At 43.7% G+C, this 13,349-nt stretch overlaps 1 protein-coding gene across 3 annotated transcripts in view; it reads right to left on the minus strand.

The window, feature by feature from the left end:
* The window catches only part of EFEMP1 (EGF containing fibulin extracellular matrix protein 1), a 73,868-nt gene that overhangs the window by 46,580 nt on the left and 13,939 nt on the right, over nt 1-13,349 (minus strand). For all 3 annotated transcript variants that reach the window (XR_014154559.1, XR_014154560.1, XM_081854870.1), the window contains exons 4-5: nt 6,377-6,425; nt 3,821-4,066 (exon numbers count right to left, since the gene is read on the minus strand). Coding sequence is in view for 1 of the 3 variants with exons in the window: in XM_081854870.1 (XP_081710996.1) it covers nt 3,821-4,066; nt 6,377-6,425 (295 nt within the window). In the remaining 2 variants the exon portion in view is untranslated. The remainder of the gene's footprint in view (nt 1-3,820; nt 4,067-6,376; nt 6,426-13,349) is intronic.

The following is a 13,349-nucleotide window of genomic DNA, read 5'->3' on the forward strand; positions in this document are numbered from 1 at the left end:
CATTTAAAGCATCTTAGGCAGGGAGATCTATTTTTCTCAGTGTCTGCTAAGCTGATCCTTTTAATTGAAGTTGCCAAGGCCTGAACTAGGGATCTTCCGCATGGCTTTCCCACTGATTTCCCTGTATGTTCCCTCTCCAGATTAGAAATTGCACTTTGCTAGTGAGCTATATCCCCTCCCCCCAGCTCTGATCCTTTGGTCAGAGATCCAGTCTGAAGCTTGCCAGCATTTCAAACAAGCTAGCTAATGAACAACATTTGCATGAGTGTACACCCACCACTCCCCAGGATAAAATTCCCAGGATGTTAGCAGTGGTAATTCCCTTTTTAATATTTTTTTTTTTGCACAATCAGGAATGGGGCTTGCAACAATCCTGTAAACTCTGGAGGCTGTTTCTCATTGTGTTTGTTTGTATAAATAGTTTACTTTAACATCTGTTCCTCCAGCGCATATCATTTTTGTGAAAGAAAAGACCTGGAGCCAAATTCTGCTTTTGATTCATAAACACTTGTTCTAAGGCTAACCAGTGGAGGATCCAAGTGCATGTCAGCAAAGCAATCTTCCAAGATTTCGGCTATTGATTTTTCTTTTCTTTTTAATTCTCTGGCAGAGAGAGAGAGAGAGAGAGAGAGAGAGAGAGAGAGAGAGAGAGAGTCCTTTCTATCTAATTATATTAAATAGTGGTTTAAATGGTTATAATCGAGACAAGCTGTATGAAATAGCTGTAGTTCCTTTCTCGGTATTCATAGAGGCAGCGCCAACCTCATTTACCAACAAACACGTCACTCTCAAATTAAGTTACCATTAATGGAATGCTCTTGTGGGGTTTATTTTATGAATCAGAATATAAACATGTTGGATGGAAGCCTTACCCTAGAAAAACCACCAGTGATTTCCACGGACCTCAAGCTTCTTCTGCCCTGGCCAAAGGATGTAAGAGGCTCAAATACAATGCTCTTTAAGTCACAGTAGATAAATAAGCAACAATGTGTTATAGGACAGTCCCGCACAACCTGTGAATGTCCAATATATACGCTACTTCCTAGATTATATAGTACAAGTGTGCCTTGCAACAAAATCAGAGAATCAAAGAATTGGAAGGGACCCTAAGGATCATCTAGTCCAGGGGTGTCAAACTCAAATTCATTGGGGGGCCGCATCAGCAGTTTGGTCACCCTCAAAGGGCCGGTTGTATCTGTAGGACTCTATCTGTATCTGTTTCCTGAATGCATGTAAAGTGGAGGTTTCCTGTGTAGAACAGCCGGCGCCGCTAGAGGGCAGACGTTCTCTGGCTTGTAGGCTGCCGCGCATGCGCTGAAGAGGCGGCTTTCTTGTGTAAAAAAAAAAAGCGAGAATAAAAGGTGAAGGCTGGCAGCCGGCGGCGGCTACAGGGGCCACATGACGAGGTCTGGCGGGCCGGATTCGGCCCGCGGCCCTTGTGTTTGACACCCGTGATCTAGTCCAACCCCCTGCAATGCAGGAATCTCAACTAAAGCATCCATGACAGATGGCCGTCAAACCTCTGCTTTAAAACTTCCAAGAAGGAGAGTCCACAACCTCTCGTGGGAGTCTCATCCACTGTTGAACAGCCCTCACCACCAGAAAGCTCTTCCTGATGTTTAGTCGTAACCTCCTTTCTTGTAACTGAAGCCATTGGTTCGGATCCTATCCTCCGGAGCTGGAGAAAACAAGCTTGTTCCACACTCCGTGTGACAGTCCTTTAGATATTTGAAGATTGTGGGTTAAACCACAGAGCCTAGGACTTGCCGATCAGAAGGTCGGCAGTTCAAATCCCCCGCAATGGGGTGAGCTCCTGTTGCTTGGTCCCTGCTCCTGCCAACCTAGCAGTTCGAAAGCACGTCAAAGTGCAAGTAGATAAATAGGTACTGCTCTGGCGGGAAGGTAAACGGCGTTTCTGTGCACTGCTCTGGGGTTCGCCAGAGAGTGGCTTAGTCATGCTGGCCACATGACCCGGAAGCTGTACGCCGGCTCCCTCGGCCAATAAAGCAAGATGAGCGCCGCAACCCCAGAGTCGATCATGACTGGACCTGATGATCAGGGGTCCCTTTACCTTTACTTTTATCATATCTCCTGTCATTCTCCTGTTATCCAGGGTATACATACTCAAGTCCCTCAACTGTTTCTCCTAAGACTTGGCTTCCAGGCCCTTGATCATCTTGGTTACCTTCTTCTGCAGTAGATCCTCACCACATTCACAGGAATTCTCCTACTCAAGGTTCTAACCAGCCAGCAGTGACTCTCTGGGATAGCGAACAGCTTTAACCAGCTTCGGCTGATTAGCCAGCTGCATCCCTACGTAGAGATAGTCTACTCTGATAACCTCCAGCTTAAAAGGTAAAGGTAAAGGGACCCCAGACCATTAGGTCCAGTCATGGCCGACTCTGGGGTTGTGACGCTCATCTCGCTTTATTGGCTGAGGGAGCCGGCGTACAGCTTCCGGGTCATGTGGCCAGCATGACTAAGCCGCTTCTGGCGAACCAGAGCAGCGCACAGAAACGCCGTTTACCTTCCCGCCGGAGCGGTACCTATTTATCTACTTGCACTTTGACATGCTTTCGAACTGCTAGGTTGGCAGGAGCTGGGACCGAACAACGGAAGCTCACCCCGTCACGGGGATTCAAACCGCCAACCTTCTGATCAGCAAGCCCTAGGTTCTGTGGTTTAGACCACAGAGCCACCTGCATCCCTAACCTCCAGCTTAGACTACTAATATATGTGGGGCTGCCTCTGAAACAAGTTTGGAAGTGCAGCTTGGTTAGAATGCAGCTGCTAGGCTGGTAACTGGGACTAGGGGCTGTGAGCATATTAGGCCAGGGTTTTCCCAACATGTACTGGCAAACTGGTCCATTTCCGGGGTCGATTCAAAATGCGTTTAAAAATGCATAATTTTATCCTGCATAGGAACGTAGGAAGCTCCCTGATACCAAGGTAGATTGGGGGTTGATATGCGACCTTCTGCTTGACAGGCAAGATGCTCTACCACTGAGCTAGAATCTAAACCTATCCTAAATATGTGCTCTGAGGAAGATGTACTTTCAGATAAAATAAATTCAACAATGCATCTTTTGCGAGAAGAATTATGTTTAAAATGTGTATTTAGATACAAATTTTCATGCAGATTGAAAAAAGGAGGAATTTGCAGATTAAGGCCGGAACACGACAAACTGACTTCAGAATGGGCAGGTGCCAAAACCGACCGAGAGCAGAAATAAGCTGCCCCAGTTTTCACTACAACCTCATCCCTTTCTTCTGAATTGCTTTCTCTGATATAAGCCACTAAGGCTACATTACTTGCCCTTCCTGTTATTCTCTACTACATAGCAGGGGCAAACAGATAAGCACAAGTCCCCACCCCACCCTTGCTTCAATTTTGCTGGCATAAGTCCATGTTTTGTGCTGATTTTTTTTAAACAAAGAATGCATGACAACACATTTAAACCGCGTACATTATTACATGCATTTGTGTACGTATTCCCCACCACTCCCCTCAAAATAATAATAATAATAATAATAATAATAATAATAATAATAATAATAATAATAATTCAATGCACTTTCTCCTAAAACACATATTTGAATATGCATTTCAATTGTGGTTTCTTTGGGTGTGCATGTTATGCGCACCGAAATGGCATTGCAAAATCTGGATAAGGCTGCAATTCAGCCAGTTTTGTTCCAATCAACAACTGAGTTCAGGATGGTTGAACTGGGCCAATCTGATGCGGAAAGGGGGCCAAACAAATCCCACCCCCCTCCCTGATACAGGGATGTAAAGTTTGGCATAAGGTGACTTCCTTACCTTGGCACACATTGTGATCGCTGGCTTCAAACCCAGCCGCGCACTGTATCCCTGGGACAGTCCTTCGAGCTATGGCATTGCCGTTTCGGCCATTAGGCACAGGCACGGGTTCAGGCGCAGGTTGCTCCTGACCATTGTTGACAATAATCTGAGCCGTTCTGGGCAGGCAGAGGTATCCTCCGAAGTGGTTCACGCATTTCATCCCACCTTTGCATGCATCGTGCACGATTTCACATTCGTCGATATCTGCGGTCGGAAACAAGGCAAAGGTGAGCACCAAAACGGCCTTGAATGCAGGCGAGTGTCTCAGGCAGGCGGCAGGTTTGAGAATGTTATCAGCACTTCCACGTGGAATGAAAAGGTAGGGGAAGAGGCAGAGATAGGGGAAGAGGCAGCAACGGCCTGTCCTATTTCAACATGTGAGGTGAAACAGAAACCCACTCACTGCTAACTGGGGTTGCATGACTACAGCTTCTGCCAATTATTTTTTCATTGATTTTCCAAATTATTACATGTGAAACCAGATTCATTCAATCTAATATTTCCAAAACCGGTTTCCCGCTTTCGTTACATGTCCAAGATGTAACCCCAACTGCTGCATCAGTTTTCACTTAGTCTCTAGTTGACATCACTTCACAATTGCCAGTAATATTATTGGTCAGCTGCCCCTTTACAGTGACTACGGCAGGAGTCAGCAAACTTTTTCAGCAAGAGGCTGGTCCACTGTCCCTCAGACCTTGTGGGGGGCAGGACTATATTTTGAACAACAACAACAACAAAATTGGACGAATTCCTATGCCCCACAAATAACCCAGAGATGCATTTCAAATAAAAGCACACATTCTACTCTTGTGAAAACACCAGGCAGGCCCCACAAATAACTCAGAGATGCATTTTAAATAAAAAGGCACATTCTACTCCTGTAAAAACACGCTGATTCCCGGACCGTTCGCGGGTTGGACTGAGAAGGCGATTGGGCCGGATCCAGCCCCCGGGCCTTAGTTTGCCTTCCTATGGACTATGGCTTCTGGCAAGAACTTGGGAGAGGTCTGTAAGATATTGCCAGAACCTGGATGCTGTAATAATTTTTCCTTGCTGCTGCAGGAGCAGCAGTGGGCAGACAGGACACCCACCCCCAGCCATGGGAGATGTGAGAAGTGGCGGCAGCAGCGAGATCTCGCGAGAGTTCCGCAAAATCTCACGAGATATTGCCATAAGCTGCTGCTGCTGCTTCGCTTTACTTTTCTGGCAGCAGCGACAGGGGCTGGCACAGTTTCTGCAGGAGTGCTGGCCACTCCCCTAGGGACTGGGCAGAGGAGGAAGGGTAAAAACCGTCTCCCCATCCTGACCCTTCCAGGGAGGAGGATGACGAAGACAGTATAGATTTACAACAGGGGTTTGAGGCAGGTCGCAGCTCAGAGGCAGATGTGGGGGAAAGCTGGGAAATCATGGGAGAGCCAGAGCAACACCTGGCTGACACGTTGTCACTAGAAAGCATCCCAGACCCTCCATCTCCCAGAACCCGGCGAGCCTTAAAAGTAGGAGAGCAAAGAACACAAAGACAGAGGGCACATAGCAGCACCCGCAGAAGAGATGAATGAGGAAGTGGAAGAGACGGGGTGTGTGATGGAGATTCACTCATGACAATGCCATTATCCAAGAGGCTGGGTTCTATAGCCTCTCTCTGTAAAGATTGAAGAAGAGTTTGGATTTGATATTCCCGCCTTTCACTCCCCTTAAGGAGTCTCAAAGCGGCTAACATTCTCCTTTCCCTTCCTCCCCCACAACAAACACTCTGTGAGGTGAGTGGGGCTGAGAGACTTCAAAGAAGTGTGACTAGCCCAAGGTCACCCAGCAGCTGCATGTGGAGGAGCGGAGACGCGAACCCGGTTCCCCAGATTACGAGTCCACCGCTCTTAACCACTACACCCCACTGGCTTTTTTTGAAACAAAAAAGGAGGGTAAGAAACTTTTCCTTGTCTTCATACTTTCCTGGGCAACCAGCCGGAAAACCGCTGACAGCATCCTGACACCCTTGGATCCTCAGTCCACCTCATGGGGAGAGGGGAATTGGATGTGCGAGAGGTACACAGCTAAGCCAATTGCATGTGCAACACTCAACCATTATTGAGCTCTGCATTACCCTCCTAAATGACTGCTGTCCATGCTGTCGAATGGGAATGTTCCATGATGCACTCTTTAAAGATGCTTTCAATGAATGGCATGAATGTGACTATAACCCAACAAGATCTGAAGAACAGCACATTGGCTATCCCTGCAGTAAATGGATCATTCTCACTGCCCTGGAAGGAAATATCAATGATGACGAATGCAAATCTGTGTTGGAGAGAAACTGATACAGTGGATGCGATTCCAGAAACCCGGATATGGCCACAAAGTTTGTGCTCCTTCCCATGCTTTCTCCATAGTCTCTGCACTGGAAAAGACTATGGAGGAAATTCCACTATGGAGACGGAATTCTCATTTGTTCAAGCTCAGGATTCCTTTTAGCAGATATAAATACATCAATGTGCCCCTTGCTACAGTTTACTGTACCTTTGCATCGCTGCATGACAGGATCCCATTCGTAACCATCTGTGCATTGCTGCATGTAAAACAAAGAAAACCAATTAGCACAATCAAAACGAAAATATGGATTAATATATGTTCAGCTGTTAAGATCAGGCCCCAGTTTTATGGAGCTCTCAGGAAAGAGACTTGCCTCTCTCCCCAGGGCTCACATTACTTTTTACAATTGCTGATCCATCGTCACTGAGGGCCTCCAGAGTTAGGATAACATTAGGGTTTGTGTGTGTGTGTGTGGGGGGGGGGGGAATCAGTTTGCAAACTGGAAAATGTTCTGATGCCCTAGCGGGTGATCTAATTTACTATGTTCTTTAATTTGTGTTCAGTGAGCGAAACTTAAAAAGTTCCCAGTGCCAAGCTTGCGCAACATTATATTTGCAATCCCCATCCATTCATTGTTGCAACGAACTTATGAAACAAAAGCATTTTCCACAGGAAATAAAAGCTCTGCATTTCCCCCCATGACACCTCACTGGAGGGACTGCTGAGGCCATACCTGCACCGTCCAATTAAAAACATTCTCTAGCTTGAGTAAAAAGGTAAAGGGACCCCTGACTGTTAGGTCCAGTCGTGGCCAACTCTGGGGTTGAGGTGCTCATCTTGCTTTACTGGCTGAGGGAGCTGGCGTACAGCTTCCAGGTCATGTGGCCAGCATGACTAAGCCGCTTCTGGTGAACCAGAGCAGCACACGGAAATGCCGTTTACCTTCCCGCCGGAGTGGTACCTATTTATCTACTTGCACTTTGACGTGCTTTCGAACTGCTAGGTTGGCAGGAGGAGGGACTGAGCAACGGGAACTCACCCCATCGCGGGGATTCGAACCGCCGACCTTCTGATTGGCAAGCCCTACGCTCTGTGGTTTAACCCACAGCACCACCCGAGTCCCGCTAGCTTGAGTAGGAAGCTTCTAACTGCAAGTACAAAATTAGCACATTGGGGAGCACGTCTAACCAACATTTGACCCAACTTACTATTACTGAATGTGCAAAGGTACAGAAATGTCCAAGGAGACCTTGTTGGAACATTCAAATGGAAGATTTGCAGTCTCTGAAGCCATATTGTCAATTAATAGGTAAGTCACAGAAAACAATGGCTGGCTTAAGACATCTTGATATCGGAAGGGAAAAACCCTTCCTGTTTCTCAAAATGTAGCATTTTAGCTAAATAACTGACAATCTTCATCATCAGGTTTAACTGATGAAAGAGAGAGTGAGATGCATACAGATGTTGTTGCAGGTTGGGGGGTGGGTGTCAGTCTGCACAATGACTCCCTTCCTAATCCTTGGGGTCCTGTCTCCGGTAGAGTTAAAAGCTGATGGAACAATCCTTTGCCAACTAGGCAATTGTAAGACAATGGCCAAAGCTTGTCACTTAAGCACCTAAATCAGTCCCCTTGACTAGGAAACACAGAGTTTAGCATCATGAAGAGCATCCTAAAAAAAAAATGACCTGGGCTGCAGCTAAGTGAAATAGCCAGAGAAGTTGTATGTGAGCTCAGCTGACAGCAGGATGAAGGCTGAGACGCTGAGACAGACCCAGGCTTGGTTTTTGTACTGGAATACAATGCTGTGGTTAAGGGAGAAGAAAGACCTTTTGGGGTATCAATGCTGTCTGTCTGTCTGTCTATCATCTATCTATCTATCTATCTATCTATCTATCTATCTATCTATATCTATCTATCTATCTATCTATCTATCTATCTATCTATCTATCATCTAATCTATCTATCTATCTATCTATCTATCTATCTATCTATCTATCTATCATCTATCTATCTATCTATGTATCATCTATCTATGTATCATCTATCTATCTATCATCTGACTTTCTATCTATCATCTATCTATCTATCTATCTATCTATGTATCATCTATCTATCATCTATCTACCTATCTATCTACCTATCTATCTATCTATCTATCATCTATCTATCATCTATCTATCATCTATCTATCTATCTATCTATCTATGTATCATCTATCTATCATCTATCTATCATCTATCTACCTATCTATCTACCTATCATCTATCTATCTATCTATCTATCTATCTATCTATCATCTATCTATCTATCATCTATCATGTATCATCTATCTATCTATCTATCTATCTATCAATCAATCAATCAATCAATCATCTATATATCTATCATCTATCTATCTATCTATCTATCTATCTATCTATCTATCTATCTATCATTATATATCTATCTATCTATCATCTATCTATCTATCTATCATCTATCTATCTATCTATCTATCTATCTATCTATCTATCTATCTATCTGTTGGCTATTTGTAGTATGGTAGCGCTGCAGAGAGCTTGCTGGGGAGACCATGCATTAAAAAGGGACTCAAAAATAACTTAAACAAGGTTTTAATTACAAAAAAACAAAAACTCCTTATACACTAAATACATTAACAACAAACCAGACCCAACCACCAACCCAACCCCCAGGGTAATGGGAGAGCTAGGTGCTGCTCCTTATATACTACATGCAAATGCTGACACACCTTAATCAATGCAACTCAGCAGCACCTGCTATGTTTCACAGCTGTAAAGCTGGGTCTCGTTATCTTGCTCTGGCCCTTGCTCTGGCCCCTTAAAGACATACACATTAGGTGGAACAATGATGAACCTTTACATTTAAAGAAACCATTCAACATTTCCCCTGCGGTTCATCATTGTGGAACAAAAACATAAAGCATACTTTGTACATGTTTTTCATGTGTAACCTTTGGAAGTGCTTTGGTAAAAATGTCCGCAATTTGATTATCACCTGGGACATATTCAAATACAATCATTTCGTCAGCAATTAATTTCTTTACAAACTCCAAACGTAATCTTAAGACTCTGGTGCGCTGCGTATTGGTTTCTGAACATAGGATAGCAAGTCCACTCTGGGAATCAAGGTAAACTTTAACTGGTAGTGTTACTTGCATCTGTAGGTCTGCGAATACTTGCAGATACCATTCTACATCACGAGTGGCCTGAACGCATGCACATAATTCACTCTCTGTTGTGGAGAGACAAATAATGGTTTGTGTCTGGGACTTCCATTCAAACGGACAACCATTATAACAAAACACCATACCAGACACACCCCTGCAATTATTTTGTTCCACTGCATGAGATGCATCGCAGAAAATTTCAAAACCTTTGTCAATACTTGATGTAAACTGCAACCTATAATGTTTGGTATGTTTAAGGTACATTACCACTCTCTTAAGAGCAGAGAAACATTGTGTAGTAGGTTTTTCCACAAATTTTGCCAGAAAGTGAAAAGCATAAGTTATATCTGGTCTTGAGATTCTTTGAATGAAATTTAGCTTGCCTATAGCAGAACGATACAAAGTTTTGTTAGGAAATGGCTTATCTTTACCTGTAAAGGTGAAACCACACACCATAGGCGTTTCCTTCCCATTTGCATTTTCTAAACGTAGCATTTCAACAAGGTCATCAATTTTTGCAGTTTGATGAACCAGAAAAGATCCATTTTTGCCTTTCTCAATTTGCATGGATAAGTAATTTTTAGCTATGCCTAATTCCACCACATCAAATTTCTTCTGTAACTGTGAAACTACCTCTTCATATTCCTGTTTAGTTTTTGTAGAAATTAACACATCATCTACATACACACATATTTTTGTCACAGAGTTTGCCCTTTCCTTTATAAATACACAATTGTCTGCCTTTCCTTGTGAAAAACCAATAGCCAGCAATTCTTTTGCTAAAGTTTGGTGCCAATTCCTTCCACTTTGGTGCAGACCATAAAGGGATTTATTTAATTTGCATACCAAACCTTCAGCAGCATCTATGCCTTCAGGAACACGCATAAAAATTTGTTCTTTTAAATCGGCAAACAAATATGCAGTTTTTATATCTAGGTGATAAACAGAATGTCCACGTTGTGATGCATCTTTTAACAAAAGTTTAACTGTTTCATATTTTACACTTGGTGAATAACACAAATCATAATCTTCGCCTGGAATTTGTTGAAAACCCCTAGCAACTAATCTTGCTTTGTACCTTACAACTTCATTTTTGTCATTCATTTTAACTCTATAAACCCATTTTGAATCAATAAGTCTCATATCTGGGGTTTGTGGTACAAGAGACCAAGTGTTATGCTCTTTTAAAGAAGCTATCTCAGAGTTCATAGCTTTATACCAATTTGCAGCTTGGTGCTTAGGTAAATTCTGAACGTCACTGTAGCTTTTTGGCTCAAAAACCACCTTATTGGCATACACAGTATTAAAATGTTCATCTGCAAATCGTTGTGGCTTCTGCCTCTTTCTATCTGAACGTCTTAGTCCAGAAGGGGAGTCAGACTCCTCAGACTTAATGGGACTAAGTGAACTACTAGTTTTAGGTTGTAAATCATCATTGTCGGACTGAAGAGGTCCCTGTAGGCTAAGCTCACGATCAGAAAACTCAAGAGAATCTAACCTATCCTTGGGTGCCTGTGACTTTAAATCATCAAACAAATTATCAGATTCAACAGGCTTTTTGTCTTTTTCCATTAATTCAGAAGCACCATTATTCCCTGCTGCTGCTGCTGCTGCTTCTTCCTCTTCTTCCTCAGTATTATCTATACCATCAGTATCTTGGAAAACAGCAACTCCATTCCAATTTACAGTTTGTATCATGCTTCTGGTAATATGAAATTTGCCAGTTGCTGGTATGTAAATTCTGTACGCCCCCTGCTGGTAGCCCATTAATTTACCCTGGACACTACGCTCACCCAATTTCTGCTTAGCGGGATAATGCATAATTACATCTGAACCCCAAATGCGTAGGTATTTCAGATTAGGGCGTTTTTTAAACAGCTTCTCATAGGGGGTGACATCTAAACCAGAATGATAACTGCGATTTCTGACATAACAAAACCCATTAAGCGCTTCAGCCCAAAAGTCTTTGGGCAGATTAGCATCGTGCAGATACGTTTTAACCCCTGCCTGCAGGTCACGCTGCACAACTTCAACAAGCCCATTTTGCCAGGGACTTCGGGGGCAAGATAACTCATGAGTAGTCCCCTGCGCTTCCAGGAATTTCTCAAAATCCTCAGAAACAAATTCCCCGCCCCGGTCAGAGAACAGGTTCTTAATTGGTTTGTTAAAGTGCGTTTTTACCCAGTTGCAAAAAACTTTGTACTTCTCAAATGCTTGGGACTTGTCAGCTATTGCATAAGTCCAACAATATCTACTATACTGGTCTATGAGGGTAAGCCAGTACTTAGAACCTCCTAATGATGGTGGGAGTGGCCCAACTAAATCACAATGTACACGCTCAAATGGCTCAGTTACTTTCCTATCTGAGCACCTACCCTTGCGTGCAACCTTAATCTTATTCTTGCAACAGGATAAACATTGCATAAAGAATTTACATGGCTTTAAGTTGAGGCCATTAACAATATTCTTCGTCCTAATTACATCAGCAAAATTCAAGTGTCCCAGAATTCTGTGCGCCTCGTGGAGACACCCGGAATGAGGCCTTGCATTCCTCAACCCCTGGCTTGACTGTGCTGCTCTGCAATTTATAGGCAATTGGGAGTAGGTGCGAAAATACAGTCTATATAAACCATCAGAGTCCCGGGCATACAATAGACGTTTGTTCCCCTCAAAAAACTCACACATTGAATTTAAGAAACGCACACTTATGCCTTGACGAGCAAAACACCTTACTGATAATAAGTTGTCCACTGATGGGCAGTAAATGCAGTTCGCTATTGTAATGTTTAAAGAGTCAAGTTTAACAGTACCTCTGCCAAGTGACTGCAAGACTTGTGAATTGGCTAAATGTACATTACCAATTTCCTCTTCGAAAGAAATAAACAAGCTTCGATTGTTGCAAACGTGGTGAGAAGCTCCTGAGTCCACAATAAAAGAATTCCACTTGGCACCTTTAATTCTTTTATGATCTGCAGTCCGAGCGTGAAAAGCTCGCGGCTCGTTTCTGTCTTTACGGTGCGATGTTGGCTGCTGAGATGACACCCGTGATTGACGATCAGAAACAGGCTTGGGAGTACTTTGCTTTCTTTTGACTCTGCAGTCCTTTGCAAAATGTCCTTGCTTATTGCAGAACCAACAACGCTTTGCAGCTTTAAATGCAGTCGCATCACCACAAGTTTGCATATGGCGTTCCTCATTACTTCTGGAAATAGGAGTGCTAATGGCACAAGCCTCCCTTCTATCCAACTCGCCCATTAATCTTGCCGTTACCCCTTCCACAGTTAATTGTGCTGGTGGGATGGCAGATATCTGGCTAGCTACACCATCAAAGTCCTCGTTAAGGGAACAAAGAATGATAAAAACATACTGAATATCAGGTATGTCCATGTCCCTTCGAATTAATTCGCCGCGTATTGCCTCCAGACGTCTCAACTGTGCTGCCAAATCACCACCAGGCTGCAACTTCGTCTGGTACAGCTGCTTGAAAAATGTCAATGCAGACGCTGACTCTTTTCTAACATGCACTGCTGCAAGACTGTCCCACATTTCTTTGGCAGTTTTCTTATTCCTTATATAGACTACTTGCTGGTCGCTGACTGCCAAATTAATTATCGCCCTGGCTTTTGCATCTCCTTTCGACCAAGCATTAGTTACAGGGTCAGGAGGGTCTTCAGTTACATAGGTCCATACTTCCCTAGAGGTCAAAAGCGCCTCCACCCGAAAGGACCATAAACTATAGTTCTCATCTGTTAGCTGTGGGAAGACCAGAGCCTTCTCAGCTTCAGGAACCCGGTCAACCATTCTGGAAATCTTCCAGACCCACAAAAACTACACTAACAGGAGAAGGAGTTTTCAAACCTTTCTCAGAGTCCAAAAATATGCAGTCATCCACTCAGCAGCTGGGCCCATAACCAAAGATGTTGGCTATTTGTAGTATGGTAGCGCTGCAGAGAGCTTGCTGGGGAGACCATGCATTAAAAAGGGACTCAAAA

This window comes from Podarcis erhardii (assembly GCF_964252035.2).
Source record: "Podarcis erhardii genome assembly, chromosome: 3".
NCBI classification, from domain to species: Eukaryota; Metazoa; Chordata; class Lepidosauria; order Squamata; family Lacertidae; genus Podarcis; species Podarcis erhardii.